The sequence below is a fragment of the Lithobates pipiens genome, unplaced genomic scaffold (genome assembly GCF_037356315.1).
Source record: "Lithobates pipiens isolate NorthernLeopardFrog02 unplaced genomic scaffold, aLitPip1_a1.2 Scaffold_13, whole genome shotgun sequence".
NCBI classification, from domain to species: Eukaryota; Metazoa; Chordata; class Amphibia; order Anura; family Ranidae; genus Lithobates; species Lithobates pipiens.
This window is the reverse complement of record NW_027507718.1, coordinates 196,620,856-196,642,288: the sequence shown is the minus strand read 5'-3', so window position 1 is coordinate 196,642,288 and position 21,433 is coordinate 196,620,856. Positions and strand designations below refer to the sequence as shown.

Genomic DNA, 21,433 nt, shown 5'->3' with positions numbered 1-21,433 from the left:
CAGTTGTCAGGAAATTGATACATTATTTCACAAAAGCAATCCAACTTTTCTCGAGTTATACACTGACTTGCCTTAGGGCTCATGTACACACAGACTAGGTTGACCACCGGCCGTGGGAAAACGCAAAATGCGTCAAAACCGCGTGTGATTTCGCATCTGGCGGTCCAAAAGTTCTTATCCTGAATGTGATTCTTCAGTATTCAGGGGAGGGAGGTTGAACAGCTTCTAAACTCTTGTAAAAGCCTATGTGTACATGGAAACATAGGCTTTTGTGGAGTGGAGTTTAGCAGCTTTGGCAAAAAAAAAAAAAAAATGCCAAAAGCTCCTAAACTCAAGTTTAGAAGCTGTAGTGTACATGAGCCCTTAAAACTATGTTTCAAACATACAGTGCAACAAGGTAGGTCTTGCCCTGAGCAGCCAGTGAGATCCCAGTAAAGGTAAAGCTAAAGTAGGTTACAATTTATTTCCTTGTTATTGGTAAGACACTCACTTTATTGCAATAAGCCTCTTAAAGCCTACTCCAAGACATATATATATATATATATATATATATATATATATATATATATACACACACAATAAATACAATACAAAGCCTACAAAACAAAGTGCAGCCTACAACAGTAAAGAAAATGCTTATAACGCCTATTTTTCTGAAATGAAAAAAAGCAAACATGTTAAGGAGTCAACATATCTATGCAAAAAACACACCACTAATTCATTTTTATGCACCTTGTTAAATAGAGAATGAAAAAAAAACAGGCACACTAGCATTGTTTCCTGTGCAAAAGACATATCTTCGTGTCCTTATAGACCCGTGATGAAGAAGATTTTTTTCTAAATGCAATGGAGATAGAGGGAATAGCACCATGGACTGGTTGAGGATGCAAAGACTGTTTAACAGAGTTATTCACAACAGAGCCACCATTTAGTCAGTTAATATCTACTGATAAATGATTCCCTTGCCAATATGCTCATACAACGGTGTGAAAACTGTAAGTGCAATAAGTGTGTTTAACAATAGTGTTTTTGAAATACCACAAAAAAGGACACTAAAATAAACAGTTTTTTTTCGGGGCTTTAAAAGCTGTGTTGTTAGTAGCAAAAACATTCAAATAGCTAAAAATGATATTGCTGGCATATGCATGGAAACAAAAAACACACCTGCTGCAATGAGCAAAGTCACTTATTCATTTTTATACTACTTTTTGAAAATTAAAATAAATTACAGGGTACACACTCAAATAAAGTTATCTTCAAAACAAACAGCTTTGTCAATGAAAACAGTAATTTATTTCTGTGAAAGGATATATTTGTAAGACAAAAAAGAAAGGTCGGTTGAGGAAAAAAAGTGAAAAAGATGGTCCTGCGGAGCCAGACAAGAGCTATGGATTATCACAGAATCAGACATGTTTATATCTCACAGTTAAATTACCATCGGCTTTTAATAGTAAAATAGCTAACTTCAAGTTATTTAGAAAACATAGTGGCAGGTGTGTTTTGCAAGTTGATTTTATGTTCTTATTTAAAGATAATTTTCCTCTGAGAGCAATGGGTAGTAAGTTCATTAAAAGAAGACAGCGGTAATTTAGGGGAACTCTACAGAAGATTTGCTTGCATCTGCATGAAACATTCCCAGGTCACTCCTTATCTGTCGGAGTTATCTAGTGCGTTACTTTGCAAAATGCTTTAATCACCCATACTGATGGATTATGAGAGTACAATAATCAAGAGGTCCTTGTGATAATGACTAGGATGAACTCTGTGTGCTTCAATTCCTGGAACAAACACACTTATCTCACTCTAATACTTGCAATGATCTAATGAAGGCACAAGAGCCAAGTATGTATCTCTCCCTTCTTTTTGAAGTAAATTTAAAAGGCATCCCAGTGTTTTTTTTCACAGGAGTTAAAACCCAAGCCTACCCCAAACTTTTAGTTTTAAATACAGTAGATCAGTGATAAAACCTACTAGATCTATTTACTTACTAGCTTTAAACAGAATATTAGCTGTAAGCCCTTGTACACACGGTCGGACATTCTGACAACCAAATCCGTTGGATTTTGTCCAAAGGATTTTGTCCGATGGATTTTGTCCAAAACTGTTGCATACATACGGTCGGACAAAGTTGTCGGAAAAAAATCCGATCGTTCAAAACGTGATGATGTTATTTCTTTATGACGGGACTACGTTCAGGCTAGTAGCCAATAGTTTTGGTCTAGGAATTTGATCTGAGCAGGCGTGGCACTTTGTCCAATCGAAATTCTCTACACACGATCGGACAAAGTCCGATCGGAGCATGTTGTTGGAAAATTTTATAGCCCTGCTCTAAAACTTTGTTGGTCGGATATTCTGACGGAAACAGTCCGATGGAGCCCACACACGGTCGGATTATCCGACAACACAGTCCCATCGGACATTTTCCGTCGGAATGTTCGACCGTGTGTACAAGGGCTAAGAGAGGACGATGGGAAATATCTCCAATGAGGGCAGGCAGCAACAAAAACACTACTTCTGCAGTAGAGATGGGAAAGGTTAGAACCTCAGTGGGGTGTAATTTGATGTGTACTGTTTCCCTCGTTTTTTGTTCTCTTGCCACATGGACAAAATTTGAACAATTCCCCAATGTGGTCACAAAGCAGTAATAAAAATGGTCTGAAATGCTAACTTTAAATAACTGGATCAACACTGAAAATAAAGTAATGTCCTTTTAGCTTGTGAATCACTGTTTAGGACCACACTCCACATCTACACCATAGGAAACTTCTAGTTTAAAGGTAAAATCGAAATAGCTGCATTTCAATTCTACAACAAATCCCTCTTACCCCTTTAGCAATGAACAAATAGGCCTATCGAGGCTGCGTGCCAACACTGCTTTTTGTAAACAGACAATAATCCTCTACATGGGGCTCTTAGCACTGATCAGTTGTCTTCAAATGAAGAGAAAGCAAAAGCAGCACTTACGACAATGCAAATATACTGACATGAAATTAGTTAAAGAGGGATTCCACCTACAAAAAAAATATTAAAAGCCAGCAGCTATAAATACTACAGCTGCTGACTTTTAATAAATGGACACTCACCTGTCCCGGGTTCCAGCGATGCCGGCAGCCGAGGCCGATCGATCGCTCGGCTCTCGGCTGCTGCTGCCACCATTCTAGGTGAGGGAATCAGGAAGTGAAGCGAATCGGCTTCACTTCCCGGTTCCCTACTGCACATGCGCGAGTCGCGCAGCGCAATAGGAATTGTCCGCGCTGTCTCTGAGACCCGTGTGTGTCCCAGCAGACAGCGCGGCAGGACAGGAAATGGCGTAGACTCCCATGGGAGTCTATGCCCGGAAGTGGGTGTAAATACCTGTCTTTGACAGGTATCTCCACCCCCTCCCCCCTCCCCCCTGAAAGGTGCCAATTGTGACACCGGAGGGGGGGAGGGTTCCGATCAGCGGAAGTTCCACTTTAGGGTGGAACCCCGCTTTAAGTACCCAGCTTAAACCAAAACCCAGCCATCAAAAAGTGGGCCAGATAAACTTAAGATTGGAAATCGTTGAGGAATGTGAATTGAGTGTAAATGTGAACTGTTGCACATGACATCTTAGTTTTAGCGAACTGCATGTCAAATAAACTATTATTTCACAGCATATAAAATGTATTTGGCACACAGTAGAATGTGTATCAGCTTTGTGGCATCATCCTCTTAGCACACTACTGCACAACTCTTTTTCTCATGTCGTGTGCTATTATTTATTTGGTGTAGATTGCGAGATTTTTTGTGTGGAAAGTTGCAGATTGGATTTTTTTCTTACAATTGCCACACTATTCACATCTTTCAATTCAAAAAAAAAAAGAAATCAGGTTTCCATGCACCAAATATTTGGTGCACCAACAATAGGTTATCTAAACCATTACTTTTAACCACTTCCTGCCCCCAACAGTTAGTAACACACCCCTAGGAACACTTAACCCCTACACTGTCACCCACTGGTTAACCCCTTCACTGCCAGTGTAATTTACACAGTAATCACTGCATTTGTACAGCATTGATTGCTGTATAAATGACAATGGTCCCAAAAATGTGTCAAAAATGTCCGATGTGTCCGCCATAATGTCGCAGTCACAATAAAAATCGCTGATCGCCACCATTACTAGTAAAAAAAAAATATTATTAAAAATGCTATAAAACTATCCCCTATTTTGTAAACGCTATAACTTTTGCGCAAACCAATCAATAATCGCTTATTTTTATATATTTTTGGGGGATATTTATTATAACAAATACTAAAAAATAATGCGTTTTTTTTCAAAATTGTCGCTCTATTTTTGTTTATAGCATAAAAAATAAAACCGCAGGCGTGATCAAATACCACCAAAAGAAAGCTCAATTTGTGGGAAAAAAAGGACGTCAATTTTGTTTGGGAGCCACGTCGCACGACCGCGCAATTGTCAGTTAAAGCGCCGCAGTGCCGAATCGCAAAAAGTGGTCTGGTCTTAAGCCAGCAAAATGGTCCGGGGCTTAAGTGGTTGACATACTGCCAACTGGCAGGATAGTCTGAACTGTTAAATCCAAAAAGAGTTCACCAAAATTAGAAAAAAAATTCATAAGGTTGAACAAAGTAGGGTACTTTCATTTTTGGAGTTTTGCTTGGAATGTGTAAGATTTGGCTTTTTGTTTCTCCACTTTTTTTGTGTCATACCAATACAAACAAAAGAAATAAACATGAAAATGCCTAAACATTTGTGATTGCAACAATTTTCTGGGCGAAGTGGTGCATTATCTGACAGAAATGCAGGGGTGCCAATATGTTTGCCCATGCCTGGATATAAATGTATTTATATATATATATATTGTAGACATGTCACTGGAGAAGTGGTTGAGGGGGTGTACATCTCACCTAGGTTGCTACACAGTGTGAGATGGTAAGTCCAGGATGGATCAGTTTCTCAGCAGCAATATGCTGCTGAGTTGTTATTTAATCTTGCCGGGCCTGGGTTTATATGGAATGGCAGGTAGGTTTGGTAGAGGGACCTGTCATTCCACACCCCCCATCCCTCGTTCCAGTTCTGGGTTTTGGATCAGGTGAGCTTTGATCCTAATTAGCCTGGGAAGGTAAAGGCTCTGCGGGCCTGCAGGTGTTTGCTCTCAGCCAGGGAAACGAACAGTCTGTGTGTTTGAGGAAGCTGCAAGCACAGCCACTGCTGGAGCTAAAATCCACCCTGCGATATCCAGGCGAAAGACGCTGTGTTTATAAGTGTCAGATAGGTGAGAAGAACCTGTTAGTAAGCGCCCAGCCGGGCTAGGTTGTTTGTTTTTGTTATTATTTTGTTCCTGTTATACACAAGAAGCACGGTGTTGCTGTATACTTTGTTTGTTGGACTGTTTGTACCACGAATAAATGCCAAGGTCTGCTTTATAAAGTCCAAGTCTGCTGTGAACTGTGTCCAAACACACCCTACCCCGGGAAGATCCCTTACAATTGGTGGAGAATGCGGGCAACACGGTTGCTAGGGGCAACGGTGTGGACAGACTTGGCTACAGCTGCTGATGTCCTGGGTGAAAGCTGCAACTACACTCCAAGAACAGTCCAGCAACATGGAGGAGATGCTGAAGCAGTTTATGCAAGTGAGTTTGCAACAACAGCAGGCTCAGACAGAGGCCAATAGACGACATGAACAGTCCATGGCTGCACAACAACAACTTATCGAGCACCTGATAGCAAATCGAGAGGCGCCTGTGGTTGCTAATCCACCCACAGTGATGGGAGCCGCTCCAGAGATTTTTTTTGGGAGAAGGACTGTGCAGAAAGCGCTGCAAAAGATGACTGCTGAGGACGATGTTGAAGCCTATCTAACAGTATTTGAGCGCGTGGCTGAGCGAGAGAAGTTACCAGCCGCTGAGTGGGCAGAGGTAATTGCGCCCTATTTAACAGGTGAACCTCAAAAGGCCTACTATGACCTCAGTGAGCAAGAGGTTAAGGACTATACTCGGCTAAAAGAGGAGATACTTGCCCGACTAGGAGTTACTACTGCAGTCCGTGCCCGGAGGGTACGCAACTGGAGCTACAGTCTGGACAAATCAGCGAGGTCCCAGATGTATGACCTAATCCATTTGGCAAGAAAGTGGTTGGAGCCAGACACTTCTACTCCTGCACAAATCCTAGAGAAGGTCGTGATGGATCGCTACCTCCGAGCGCTTCCTACTGACCTGCAACGCTGGGTGGGACAAGGTGATCCTAAGAATGCAAACGAACTTGTCAACCTTGTGGAGAGGTTCCAGGCGACTGAGGACTACCTCCGTGATGTTCCTGCAGCATCTTCACCTCCCCGGAGCGCCAGATCTGTGCCGTCAGCTGGTAAGAGACTTCCATCTATTGGGGGAGTGTGGAGGGGTGCTGATGGAGGGAAAAGGGCTCAAGTGGTGTCTCAGGGACAAAAGACTGGTGATGGTCCCGGGTGGCTAAGGGGCTCTGAAAAGGACTCCTTGCCAAAGAGACCAGGCCCTATCCAGTGTTGGAGATGCCATGAGGCGGGACACGTGTCGGCCCATTGCCCTCTTACCACTGAACCCATGGAGTGTGACGCTAGCCGGCGTCAGTCGCTGTTTGCGGAACCATCTTGTGCTGCAGTTCCTGGACTAGAGACTGAACCGCAAATCTGCAATATTACCATCAATGACCTTCCCGTTGAGGCGTTAATGGACTCGGGAAGCCTCGTAACCTTGGTGCATGCTAGCCTGGTGGCTGGGGACTTAGAGTCTAAAAAGCATATGAGTGTTGTGTGCATACATGGTGATACAAAAGTGTACCCTATAGTGCTGGCTAAAGTCGGGACTGAACAAGGCACCGTACAATATGAAGTGGGTGTGGTAAAAAACCTCATGCATAATGTAATATTGGGGCGCGATTTTCCATTATTCTGGGCTCTCTGGGAAAAAAGAAAAATCCCCAAAAGGAGTGGGGATACCTCTAAGGGGGTTGCTTTGTCCCCTGTGAATGATAGAAGTGTGCAGGATGAAAATGATTGTTCTCCTTTGCAGGTGCTGGCTGGGGAGGAGGAGGCTCCTCCCACTGAGCAAAATATACTAGACTTAGAGGTGTCTAGGGATAATTTTGGCGCTGCACAATTACAGGACCCCACTCTCAAAAATGCGAGAGAGCAGGTTGCTGTTATGAATGGGGTACCTCAGGAACCAGATGCTGAAAAAAGATTTCCACATTTTTCGGTGACTAATGATCTTTTCTATAGAGTCAATAAGGTTAAGGATGAGGTTGTGGAACAGCTTCTGGTACCTAAGCCGTACCGGCGTCAGGTGCTTGACATGGCACATAACCATGTTCTTGGGGGACACTTGGGGACTGACAAAACGCGAGAGAGGGTTCTCCAGAGGTTTTTTTGGCCGGCGATATATGATGACATTAAAAAATACTGCGAGTCGTGCCCCACATGTCAGGTTAGTGCCCCAGTGTCACATTTTCGCAGTCCTTTGGTTTCGCTCCCTATTATAGAGGTGCCTTTTGAGCGTATTGCCATGGATTTAGTGGGTCCCGTGGTAAAGTCAGCTAGAGGACACCAGTATATTTTGGTAGTCATAGATTATGCGACCCGCTATCCTGAGGCTGTACCCTTAAGAAACACTGCATCTAAAACAATTGCACGTGAGTTGTTTTATATGTTCTCTAGGACTGGGATCCCCAAAGAAATCCTAACTGACCAAGGTACGCCATTTATGTCAAAACTGATGAAGGAATTATGCAAACTATTTAAAGTCTCACACATCCGTACCTCTGTATACCACCCCCAGACGGACGGATTGGTGGAGAGATTTAATAAAACTTTGAAACATATGTTGAAGAAAGTGGTGGGAAAAGATGGTCGTGACTGGGATCATTTATTACCCTACCTCATGTTTGCTATTAGGGAGGTGCCCCAAGCATCCACAGGGTTCTCACCATTCGAGTTGGTCTATGGTCGTCACCCTAGGGGTCTACTGGACATTGCAAAAGAGACATGGGAGAGTGAGTCCACCCCATACAAGAGTGTTATTGAGCATGTAGCACAAATGCAGGACCGTATAGCCACTGTAATGCCCCTGGTAAGGGAACACCTCCAGAGAGCTCAAGAGGCCCAAAGTAGAATTTACAACCGGTCCGCAAGAATCAGGACATTCAACCCAGGCGATAGGGTCCTTATACTAGTCCCCACTGTTGAGAGTAAATTCTTAGCGAAGTGGCAAGGTCCTTATGAAATTGTTGAAAAGATCAGTGAGGTGAACTACAAGGTGCACCAACCAGGTAGAAGGAAGCCTTTCCAAGTTTATCACATAAACTTGATCAAGCCCTGGAAAGACAGGGAATCCTTGGTGGCGACAAATACTGTTAATAATTTGTCACCACCAATCCCTCCAGTCAAAGTAGGTGATGCTCTATCAGTGTCACAGAAACAGGAGGCTCTGGAATTTTTACAGAAAAACAAAAACAAGTTCTCTGACCTCCCAGGGCGTACCCACCTCATCCATCATCACATTGAAACTGAGCCTAGAAGCAGAGTAAACCTAAAGCCCTATAGGATACCGGAGGCACGTAGAAAAGCCGTATCTGACGAGGTAAAACGTATGCTTGATCTGGGGGTAATTGAGGTGTCACAGAGTGAATGGTCCAGCCCGATTGTGCTAATCCCAAAGCCCAATGGAACTTGGAGGTTCTGTAACGATTTCAGAAAGTTGAATGAGATCTCCAAGTTCGATGCTTATCCTATGCCCAGGGTAGATGAGTTGATTGAGAAGTTAGGTAACGCCAGGTACATAACCACCCTCGATCTCACAAAGGGCTACTGGCAGATTCCACTTTCTGGCGAGGCTAAAAAGAAAACTGCATTCTCCACCCCTGATGGGCTATTCCAGTATGTAGTGATGCCATTCGGGTTACATGGAGCGCCTGCAACTTTCCAGAGGTTGATGGACTTGATTCTGCGACCACATCGGGATTACTCAGCCGCCTACCTCGATGATGTGGTCATTTTTAGCCCTGATTGGGAAAGTCACCTCTGTAAGGTACAGGCCGTGTTGGATACCATAAGTGATGCAGGGTTGACCATAAATGCCGAGAAGTGTGCTCTAGCCCTAGAAGAGGCCAAATATCTGGGCTACATTGTTGGGAGAGGATTGATTAAGCCACAGCTAAATAAAATTGAGGCAATACAGAATTGGCCTAGACCCCTGACAAGGAAACAGGTTAGAGCTTTCCTCGGTATTACCGGTTATTACCGTAGATTTGTGCCGAACTTTGCCTCAGTTGCTGCTCCACTAACTGACTTGACAAAGGGCGGAAAGACAGCAATGGTCACGTGGACCCCAGAGGCCGAGAAGGCTTTCCAAAGCCTTAAGTCTGCCTTGTGCCAACCACCTGTGTTAGTTACCCCCAATTTCAGGCGAGAATTTCTGGTCCAGACAGATGCCTCTAACACAGGCTTAGGTGCAGTACTCTCACAAGTAGTGAATGGTGAGGAGCATCCGGTGACGTACTTGAGTAGAAAACTAACCCCGGCCGAGAAAAATTATGCCATTGTGGAGCGAGAATGTTTGGCAGTGAAGTGGGCCCTAGAATCTTTAAAGTATTACTTGCTAGGCAGGAAATTCAAGTTGGTGACAGACCATGCCCCCCTAACATGGATGAAGTTAAACAAGGAGAGAAATGCAAGAGTGACTAGATGGTTTCTGTCCTTACAAAACTTTAATTTCACTGTGGAACACAGGCCAGGGAAATTACAGGCAAATGCTGACGCATTGTCGAGGGTGAGTTGTCTGTGGGGACAAAAGGCTCAGCCCTCCGGTCTGAAAAAGAGGGGGGGGGATATGTAGACATGTCACTGGAGAAGTGGTTGAGGGGGTGTACATCTCACCTAGGTTGCTACACAGTGTGAGATGGTAAGTCCAGGATGGATCAGTTTCTCAGCAGCAATATGCTGCTGAGTTGTTATTTAATCTTGCCGGGCCTGGGTTTATATGGAATGGCAGGTAGGTTTGGTAGAGGGACCTGTCATTCCACACCCCCCATCCCTCGTTCCAGTTCTGGGTTTTGGATCAGGTGAGCTTTGATCCTAATTAGCCTGGGAAGGTAAAGGCTCTGCGGGCCTGCAGGTGTTTGCTCTCAGCCAGGGAAACGAACAGTCTGTGTGTTTGAGGAAGCTGCAAGCACAGCCACTGCTGGAGCTAAAATCCACCCTGCGATATCCAGGCGAAAGACGCTGTGTTTATAAGTGTCAGATAGGTGAGAAGAACCTGTTAGTAAGCGCCCAGCCGGGCTAGGTTGTTTGTTTTTGTTATTATTTTGTTCCTGTTATACACAAGAAGCACGGTGTTGCTGTATACTTTGTTTGTTGGACTGTTTGTACCACGAATAAACGCCAAGGTCTGCTTTATAAAGTCCAAGTCTGCTGTGAACTCTGTCCAAACACACCCTACCCCGGGAAGATCCCTTACAATATATATATATATATATATATATATATACACACACACACACACACACACACACACACACACACACACACACACAAATATCTCCTGGTGAACAAGAACGTCAGTTAAAGGGGTTGTAAAGGTAAATGTTTTTTCACCTTAATGCATTCTATGCGCGCTGCTGTCAATCACATCCACTGATGCGGAGCGCCGGGGGGGTGGGGCCGTGTGATACAGCGAGCGGCTATAGCCGCCGGATGTATCACGGGAGCGCGCCCGCAGATGCTTCTCACCATGCGAGGGAGCTCGCATGAACGTAAGAAGCATTTGAGGAAGGAAGCAGAGAACGCTGCCCAGGGACCCCAGAAGAGCAGGTTCGGGGCCACTCTGTGCAAAACGAGCTGCACAGTGGAGGTAAGTATAACATGTTTGTTATTTAAAAAAAAATAAAAAATTCACTTTACAACCTCTTTAAAAAAGAAGGAGGTATATTGGATTCATTGTTTGGATACACTGTACCCTCAAGGACTGAATTTCCCCAATACATGGGATGACAGATGTAAGTGTACTTCTACACGTTATCACATAGGGGTACACCACATCCATGGTACAGGAGGCAGGGTAAAGGTGCCTGTATGGGCTAGCATTCAGCAGCATTAGAGTGGAACCCATCTTCACCCATACTGTACCACTCCCCACCCTGCTTCTTTAAATAATTGGGCTGCAGCACCACCCCCTGAAAGGACCAGAGCTTTTCAAAGCATTATAAGTAAAAAAAAAAAATACCAGCCTTGGATACTAATAAGAGGTATATGTATCATATCTACAAACTCCACATTATTATGTACCTGAAAGCTAAATGAGTCTCTTCCTTGTGAGTGGGACCCTGAGTGGCGATACCATACCAGGCCCTCATCTATGTCCTTCTGTGTGAATGAAGTGGTTGGTGTGGCAAATCTTCCATCAGGCAAACGCTGCCAGCTATCTGCAGGTCCATCAGCAGACATAGGGGCCAAAAGCACAACTTCACCTAAAGAAAAAAAAAAGCAATGCTTTGTCAATTGAATGGTTTTGGAAAAAATAAAAATGCATTTTTTTCCATGGGTATAAGGGACAGACTATAAGGAACAGGGGTTAAAGACTGATCTATCATAACATGCAGCTCTTCGACATATACCCATAATTGTTGGCATTACATTAGAGGCGAGAATATATTCAAAGCCGATTATAACAATTAGTTAGTGTCTACCACTCCAATGAGCCATTGCATGGCTGTTTTGGAAAGAGAGGGAGAAGACATTTACCCACTAGAGCACTACAGCCTGGTACAAGATATGAATGACTATTATTGATCATCTCATGAGCTAGATAAACTTTTTTGATGAGATTTTTCTAAATAAAGCACAAACATGTAGTAGACATTACAGGTAATATATGCAATGAAAAACACAAATATGTAATACATATAATATTCCTCCTCAAGACATTTATTTTCCAGATATTGTCATGCTAAGATGTAATCCAATAACTAAGTGGCAAAAAAGAAAGCCACTTTCCATTTGTATGCTGTTGAAAATGTATGTGAAATACAATCATCTCCACAAAAAGCTTAAACATCACTTGTGAGCTTTCAGTTATCTGTGTAGTTGCTTCTTTCTGTTGCATTATACACCTCTCATAAGAATAAAGTAGAGTACATTGTCCCCAAAGAGTGTTTGAAAATTCAGTTGCTGCTTTCAGCTTTGTTATTTGGTGGTTGTGGCAACATCATACCAGCTTCCTAATTTCTGCATTTTTTTAACAACTGTTGTATTATGCACCTCTCGGATAAATCTAAGCAATGTTCTTCTAATTTATGTGATTTTCAAAAAACATAATTATTTAGAGGTGTTTAAATACCATCAGCAATTTACGTAGCACTTTATATATTGCACATTCATATCAGCCCCCTGTCCTCAAGGAGCTTACAATCTAAGGTACCTACCACACAGCCAAACATACATATACAGGAGGCATGTCTTTGTAGTTTGGGAGGAAACTCATGTCAGCACAGGGAGCGCATGCAAAGACCACGCAGGTAGTGTTCTGATTGGGATTTTGATCCAAAGACCCTAGTGCTGCAAGACAGAAGTGCTACCTAGAAAGCCACTGTGCATTAATTTTGATACTGAAGTGTTACATATACTGTCTTTTTTGTGGACAAACAAGACTTTTCTTCCAAGAATTTATGTTTTGTTCACTATTCATTTTAAAAACAACGTTATATTCACAGGTTTGACTGGTGACAAGGGATTGGGGGGGCAAGGCTGAGTCACACTGTGTGTGTGTCAATAGATGCACATAGTGTGGCTCGGGAGTAAGCTTGCATGAATACCCCACCTAGCAAGCGGCTGGGGAGATAGGACCGCTAGTGGGGGACCCCAGAAGAGAAGGGTCGGGGCTGCTCTGTGCCAAACAATGGCACATAGCAGGAATTAAAAATTGAAAAAACTGTCAAAAAAACATTAAACCAGAAGAGGAAATACAAGGGAGACCTCTGTATATGGAGATTTCTGAGCACACCACTGACAGTGTAATAAACCAGCTACTGCAGTGCATGAACTGCTATACATAATTGATACAATGTTTCAGAGGAAATCCTCCACAGATGTGCAACAGATCACTTAACCACTTCAATACTGGCCATTTTCACCCCCTTGCTGCCCAGACCAATATTCGTTTTGTGCTGTTACAGTTTGAATGAAAATTGCGTGGTCATGCAACACTGTACTCATATGAATTTTTCATAATTTTTTTCCCCACAAATAGAGCTTTCTTTTGGTGGTAATTGATCACCTCTACGGTTTTTATTTTTTGCGCTATAAACAAAAAAGTGCGATAAAAACACAATGTTTTTTACTATAATAAATATCCCATTAAAAAAACTAAAACATTTTTTTTCCGCAGTTTAGGCTGATATGTATTACTCTACATATTTTTGGTAAAAAATGTTATGAAAAAATTTGCAATAAGCGTATATTGATTGGTTTGCGCAAGTTATAGCGTCTACAAAATAGGGGATACATTTATGGCATTTTTATTTATTTATTTATTTTTTTACTTGTAATGGCGGCCATCTGCATTTTTTATCCTGACTGCGATATTGCGGCAGACACTTTCGACACTATTTTGGGACCATTTACATTTATACAGCGATCAGTGCTATAAAAAATGCACTGATTGCTCTGTAAATGTGACTGGCAGGGAAGGGGTTAATACTAGGGGGCAAGGAAAGGGTTAACTGTGTATCCTAGGGAGTGATTCTAACTGTAGGGGGAGGGGACTCACAAGGGGAGGAGACCGATCAGTGTTCCTCTGTACTTACACACACAGATCCATGATCCTGCTGTGTTCGCGCGCACCGGGTGGCTAGTGACGCGGTGGGGGGGGGGGGCGTGCGCAACCCCTAAAGGCTCAGAAAGTAATAGAAGTCATATGAAGGCAGCCCGGAGGGACAAAGGGTTCCTGCCACTGTCATATGACTATGCGCGGTAGGGAAGTGGTTAAATTTAAACAATGAATTTCCATCTCTGCAACACTGTATAAATTCTGTAAAGCCAGAGAGCTATTTGTGTTGAAAAAAAGTAATATTTGTGCTAGGCAATGTTTTGTGCGAGTTCAGGAAGAGGAAAGGGATGGGTTGCTGGGGTTCTTTTTACTACATCAGCGGTTCTTGATTGCAGGGCAATAAATTAAAGTAGGATATAGAAACTTTACAAGAAGACCTTGATAAAATAAAGCGTCGGGCAATTACATGGAAAATGAGGTTTAATATTGAAAAATTTAAAGTCAAGTATTTTGGGGCTAAAAACATGAATGCAAGTTGCTCGCTACATGGATAACCTCTGGGGAGAGGTGGCGAGTAGGAGCAGAAAGTTTCACAAAGTATCTTCCATAGGTGGAAAATTGAAAGTGAGCTTCACTATAAGTCCCACTACTCGGAGTTCCAGGGGAGCCACACCTTATACTTCCACGGGCAGCCATGACTTATATAAGTAAGCTTGTACAAAGGAAGAGCAGCATTTGTGGCCTCCCAGGACAACACAGCAGTCTAAAAATCTCCACTTCAACAGTATTTCTTTTTTGGCATAATATAATAGGAAAGATATCGATAGCTTCAGATGATGAGAGCATTGCTCGTCCTCATGGAGTCCAAGCAAAGTCAGCTCATATGAAACAGGCAGGAACATTTGTAATTGAAGGTTATCAATTCAAAAACATCGGAAAAGGGAATGATCTTGGGACAATCCTAGAACATATGCACATAGGTTCCCAAGTGTAGCTGGCAACGAGGACAGGTAGGATCCCGCTCTGGATACATCCTGTGGAGTTTTATAGGGGTATAATAAATCCTATGCAAAAATGTTACCTGTATAAGTTTGTCCCAATTAAAAAGAGTATTTACTCAAGAGACAAGACTATAATTCTACCACTTTACAAAATTCTGGTTCAGCCACATCTTGAGAATGCTGTCCAGTTCTGGTCACCAGTGCTAAAGTAGTATGCACTGGAAATGAAGAAGGGAAACAAAGCTAACACCGGGACTGGAGGACCTCAGTTATGAGGAACAACTACAAACATTAAACTTATGCTCCCTGGAGAAGATTCCAAAATACTATTTCCAACACACATATTCCCCAAAAATGTCTGTGTGTGTAGATGGATGCTACTGTGACCACTGGCTGGAGCTGAAGATAATCAGATGATACAAGTAGACAAAAAAGATCTTCAAGTGGGATTTTATATAGCAAAGACACAGATAAATGGTTTAAAAATTATAATGGTATTTTATTAACATATATTGGTATAGAGCAAAAAAGAGAAAACATAAACATCATAAAAACTTAGTTATGCATAACAGTGTGGATGAGGAAGCAGAAATAAACATTTTCCAAAAGTCTAAAAGGTATAAGACAGGAAAAATCTCAATGTGTTTCAAAATTGGAATTGTATTCTTCTTCAGGGATACATGGTTATATTATAAAACTTTTCTACGGATGTAGAAAGTTACAATTAGACCAAAAAAATCATAATCCAAAATCATACATACTCACAGGGAGACTTGCAAGGCCTCAAAACTTTGTTTTTGCTATGATGATGTGATCGCTGAATAAATCTTTGGACCGGTTTTCAAGATTTATGGTGTGCTGGTGACTTTCTCTCTCCCTGGAGAAGAGACGCTTAAGAGATTTGTTTGCAATAAACAAACCATCTCAACAAACCATCTCAATGGTGATTCTAATGCCGTGTATACACGGCCAGACTTTTCAACAGCAAAGGTCCGATGGAACGAATCCCTCGCACAATTCAATGGTGTGTGGGCTTCATCGGACCTTTGCCGTCGAAAAATCAGACGGACTTTAGATTTAGACCATGTTTCATGTGCATTCATAAATAACATGTTACACCCCAAATATGGGTGTAACATGTTATTAAATATTCTTTAAACTGTGTAAGGGATTCTTTACTGTCAGAGTGGTAAAGATGTGAAATTCCCTTTCACAGTTGGTGGTGTCAGTGGTTAGAGTTGATAATTTGAAAAAATGTTTAGGTGTGCATCTTAGCAAATTCAATATAAAAAGGATATGGGAAATGTTAGTGTCAGGGGCTTGATTTAAACCTGACACCTCTGCTGTGATTGGCAATGACTCTTGCTGATCTATCTGAGATGCTGGACAGCACTCTGTCTGTCCTTCTCTCCCTCCCGTGGCTCTCACCTGAAAAGTCATGCATGGAGATCAGTGCTCACAGCTGTCCCCCGCCGCACCAATCATCCCGGACTGTCCTCCGTGTCTTCTTCCTCCTCCAGCACCCGTGTTCTCCTCCACTCCCCCTTCTTCTCTGGTCCTCCTCCGTGTCATCCTCATCTGCCTGATGTGTCTTCCTCCTCCACCCCCCTTGTCCCCCGCACCTGGCTCCCCTCCTCTCCGTGGGCTGGGTGCATGGGGGAATCTGTCAGGATGGAGAGCGGAGAAAGGGGCCATTCCCGTGTCCTGTGATAACTGAGCAGAGTAACCTTACTCTGCTTCAGTTTATGAATGGAGAGGAGCCTCAGTCTCCTCTTCATTCATCTTCAATGCAGAGAAAAGGACTGGGGAATCTGTGTCCTCTGTCCCTTTCTCTGTCTCAAATGGGAGATGTCAGCAAAGCCCCCAACAGAGCTGATAAAAAAAAAAAAAACATAAATATTACAAAATAAAATTGTAAAAAAAAAAAAAAACTACTGACACCACAACTGCCCCCCCCCCCATACCATCACGGTCCAGAGCCCCAAGACCACTGACAGGGACCACTGTCCTACTGACACCGACCACTGCCCTACTGACACCGATCACTGCCCTACTAACACCAACCACTGAGGATCCCCCACCCCTTTTCCCAAAAGCACTGTGAAAAAATATATTTAAAAAAATAAAACCCCATCCCCCATCATTTTGAAAAAAAAAAGTACAAAAATAAATTGTAAAAAATAATTAAAAAATAAAATTGTAAAAAATAATAAAATTAAAAAGAAATTCTGACACTGTCCATTGCTCTACTAACACCACCCACTGGTCCCAAAAAAGCTTTTGTAAGAAAACAAAAAACAAAAAAATTGAATTATAAAATAAAAAAATAAACTACTGTCACTGTTCACTGTCCTACTGACACCATCCTGCACATACTACCCACCACTGTACACTCCGCATTGCTCACCTGCACTTACTACCCAACTCCATACACTCCACACTCTCTCTGGCACATACTACCCACCTCCATACACTTTGCACGCCTCTCCTGCACATATTACCCACCTCCACACACCTCTTCTGCATATACTACCCACCGCTGTACATTTCTTATTTAACATTACCACATTCAGTGCTATGCAAGTCATCTCAGATTGTATTAAACCACACCCCTTTAAGTCAATGCCTAATATTTTACTCAAATTGTAGGGACCTGGTGGGATAAGTCAGGTGACACGGGTAGGGACTTGGTGGGAGCGGTCAGGTGACATGAGTAGGGACTTGGAAAGAGCAGCCAGGTGACTCGGGTAGGGACCTGGTGGGAGCAGTCAGGTGACACGTGTAGGGACTTAGTGGGAGCAGTCAGGTGACACATGTAGGGACTTAGTGGGAGCAGTCAGATGACATGAGTAGAGACTTGATGGGAGCAGTCAAGTGACACAAGTAGGCTGTAAGCTTTGAGCTCATTCCGCCTTACTGGGTGTAATTATGAAAAGTGAGACATCCACCCCTCCCCCGCATAACACATCCTGGTGATCAAAAGGAATGTTGCAATTGTGATCAAGTGTCCTCAGACACACACACACTGCACCATAACAATAATCAGATCACTGGAGCTTCTCCTCTGCCCAGCTCTGACTATAAAATCTCCCCTAAATCAGAACATTTGTCTGTGCATCTTCTGCTGGCAGTCCTGTGAGTTCACTGCACCATACACACATTCCCACCTCCCACACTGATCTGTGGATCACACCCCATGATGAGAAACATCCAGTCAAAACACAGGACAGTCAGCCAATCCTGGGAGAGCTGGAGAAGAAAGAGGGGAGGGGGGATGTGAATTGTGAAATTAGTACACAGAATATTTGTCTCAGGCTCGTGCATGAGCTATGTAAATCACCTGTCACTCACAGCACAGGGAGAAACTGACTTATTTCTCTGTCTGTCCATTTTTATCTCACTGAAAAAGGATTGCCCAGAGCTGGATTAACTCTTTGTGGCAAGAGTGGGCACAGATGACATGAAATACTATACTGAATAAAATTTAAGCCTTAATTAAAAACATTACATCCACTTTAATCCATGTCTCTGCGCTCCCTGTTTGCCAGATTACTGTGCTCTCTCCAACCAGTATTTTTCTTGGTCTTTCCTTCTGTCCTCCGTATCTTTACTACTACTGGCTACTGACCCTTGGCTTGTTCCCTGCCTACATTCCTGCTTTATCCCAATCTGCAACTGCTTGTTGCCGACATTTGGCTTGTTTACTGACTACGCTTCTGTTTGATCCTTACCTGCCATTTCCCATACTGGACCCTGGCTTGCTCACCTTCTGGTCGGGCAATCCTGAGGACTGCGTCCTGGTATTAATACGTAGCTAAACTCATCTCCCCATCAGGAACTCTGGTGAACACCGGTTAGTATTTAGACTCCACACCTCAGGTGAGCCCACAGGGTGACCTGCTTGTATACCAATCCTGTTGATCGGCGGGAGTCCCTCTACTGCTATAGCTAAAGGTCTCTGAGCCTGACCCCTGACCATGACAGTTAGTGACATAAACACACACACATACGCGCTGAACTTAATGGACTAGTGTCTTTATTCAACCTTACCAACTATATAAATATATGTAAATTATCACATGTGTAGCATTTTATCACTATTCAAAAAGGCAACCAGAATGCTGAGCTGCAATGAGGCCATGATTAGCAACACAATGCCTCTTGGAGCACTCTGTGGTGACATTGACTGGGGAATGATGACAAAACAAAAAAACTGACTGCCTAAAATGCTGCTGACAAGGCCTGTGCTTGTAATTCACACTGGAAAAATACCATTGTCGGTCCACTTCACTTCTGGTCTGTTTGCATAGTTGTCAATCAAGCCCTGATAAAAGAGGCGCTCTTGGGCCACTCAAATGCTTTGGCTACTTTTTGGATTGTACCCCTGACATTTATCAGGATATAGTTGTAATTGGACGTCTTAGCAGTGGTGTGGTGTTTAAATTCAATTTTTTGCTCTTTTTGTTACATTACACTACAAGCCAAAGAGTCTGTGGAAATCCTTTGGGATGTAGAAGCTGCCTGCCTGGGAACCCAATCATTTACATTAACATCAATACTTTAAGGTAACAACACCAGCAAGATAACTCTATTAGGTCCAGTACTACCTTTACACCTTCCTCAAGTGGAGGAAAAATGTCAGGCTTCCAGGGCATCATTTAATCCCTCCTATGCTCTGGGAGTTCTAAGTGGGTGATGGGAGATCTTTAAGAACACTTTTGTCCTCAATAACACAGAGGACTCAGAGTCCACTGCTGGAGGCAATTTGTAACAAATCGTCTCTTTCATGCTAAAATGCCTTCACAATAATCACAGGATTCAGGCCATGAAGGAGAGTGACCATTATTTTGTGGTCACCCTTTTGAATTCACAGAAAAAACAACAGATATCAAGCTATTATCCCAGAGGAAGAACACAATGCGTCACACAGAAGGTGTTGTGCAAAAAAGCTTTAGGCTGCACTTCCTGAGAGTGGCAGGATTCCCCTCATGCCAGATGTGCCTCTGATCCTCAGATGCCTGAATGGAGGAGCAGAGGTAGTGGTGGCTGCCTTAGTGACATGTTTAACCAGTTGCCGACCGCCGCACGCCGATGTACGTCGGTAGAATGGCACGGGCAGGCATAAGGACATACATGTACGTCCCTTGCCTCCCGCGGGTCGGGGGCCCGATCGGGCCCCCGCCCGGTGCCTGCGGCGGTCGGTTTTCGTCCGGGAGCGATCCGGGACGAGGGGGCGGCCATTCATTCATGGCCACCCCCTCGCGATCGCTCCCGACGAATAGAAATCCCCGGTGACATCACTTCCTCTCCTGTAATGTAAACACAGGAGAGGAAGTGATGTATTCTCTCCTCCGTGTCGGTATTTTTCGTTCCGACACGGAGGAGAGCGGATCGGTGAGTTGCACCAACACTCTACACACACAGTAGAACATGCCAGGCACACTCACACCCCCCCTTTACCCCCCGATCACCCCCCCAATTACCCCTGCCCCCCAGTCACAGTGACACCAATGTCATTTTTTTTTGCATTGGTGTCATTTGTGACTGTAATAACTGTTAGGGCAGTTAGAGTTAGCCCCCTTTAGTTCTAATGTACCCCCCTAACCCCCCCAATAAAGGTTTAACCCCGTGATCACCCCCCGTCGCCAGTGTCACTAAGGCTGGGTTCACATTGCAGCGGTTTATGAGAACGAATGTGATTCGCACCGCACTGCAGTGCAAATCACATCCGATCTCTGTGCGATTCGAGTTCAGCCATTCGCCGCACCCGCCGCACCCGCCGCAAATTCGCACGGGACCCTTTTTTTGGCCCGCAGCAGAATCGGATCGCATGGGTGTTCACACCATGCGATCCGAGTTTGCAGATCGCACTGCGATATGCGAACTGATCTGGGGGTGTCAGTAACATTTCACTGACACTCCCAGCAGTTCGCATAGGGCAGTGTGAACTGCCGCCGGGAGGCATGCGATGCGGGAACCCGCCGCGGATTCGCGGCGTTTCCGCATCGCTCCAGTGTGAACCCAGCCTAATAAGCGATCGTTTTTCTGATCACTGTATTAGTGTCACAGGTGACGCTAGTTAGGCAGGTAGGTATTTAGGTTCGCTGCAGCTTTTTATAGCGCCAGGGACCCCCATATACTACCGCATAAAGCCCCCTAATTGCCCCCTAGTTAACCCTTTCACCAGTGATCACCATATAACTGTTACAGGTGACGCTGGTTGGTTAGTTATTTTTTTATAGTTTCAGGGCACCCGCCATTTATTACCTAGTCTCACTAGTGTACCCCTAAATTTAGGGGTGTCTACTTTCCAAAATGGGGTCATTTGGGGGGGGTTTGTGCCATCTTGGCATTTTATGGCCTTCAAAACTGTAACGCCCTTAGAAAGCCTGAAGGCGGTGCTTGGTTTTCGGGGCCCCGTACGCGGCTAGGCTCCCAAAAAGTCCCACATATGTGGTATCCCCGTACTCAGGAGAAGCAGCAGAATTTATTTTGGGGTGTCATTTCACATATGCCCATGGCATGCGTGAGCAATATATCATTTAGTGACAACTTTGTGAAAAAAAAAAAAAAAAAAAGTTTGTAATTTTCCCGCAACTTGTGGCAAAATATAAAATATTCCATGGACTCAACATGCCTCTCAGCAAATAGCTTGG

General features: G+C 43.6%; 1 protein-coding gene across 1 annotated transcript in view; it reads right to left on the bottom strand.

Moving 5' to 3' along the window:
- FRAS1 (Fraser extracellular matrix complex subunit 1) overlaps nt 1-21,433 on the bottom strand; it is a 708,831-nt gene that overhangs the window by 195,191 nt on the left and 492,207 nt on the right. Inside the window, exon 31 of the mRNA XM_077476089.1 lies at nt 11,298-11,479. Within this exon, the coding sequence (XP_077332215.1) occupies nt 11,298-11,479 (182 nt within the window). The remainder of the gene's footprint in view (nt 1-11,297; nt 11,480-21,433) is intronic.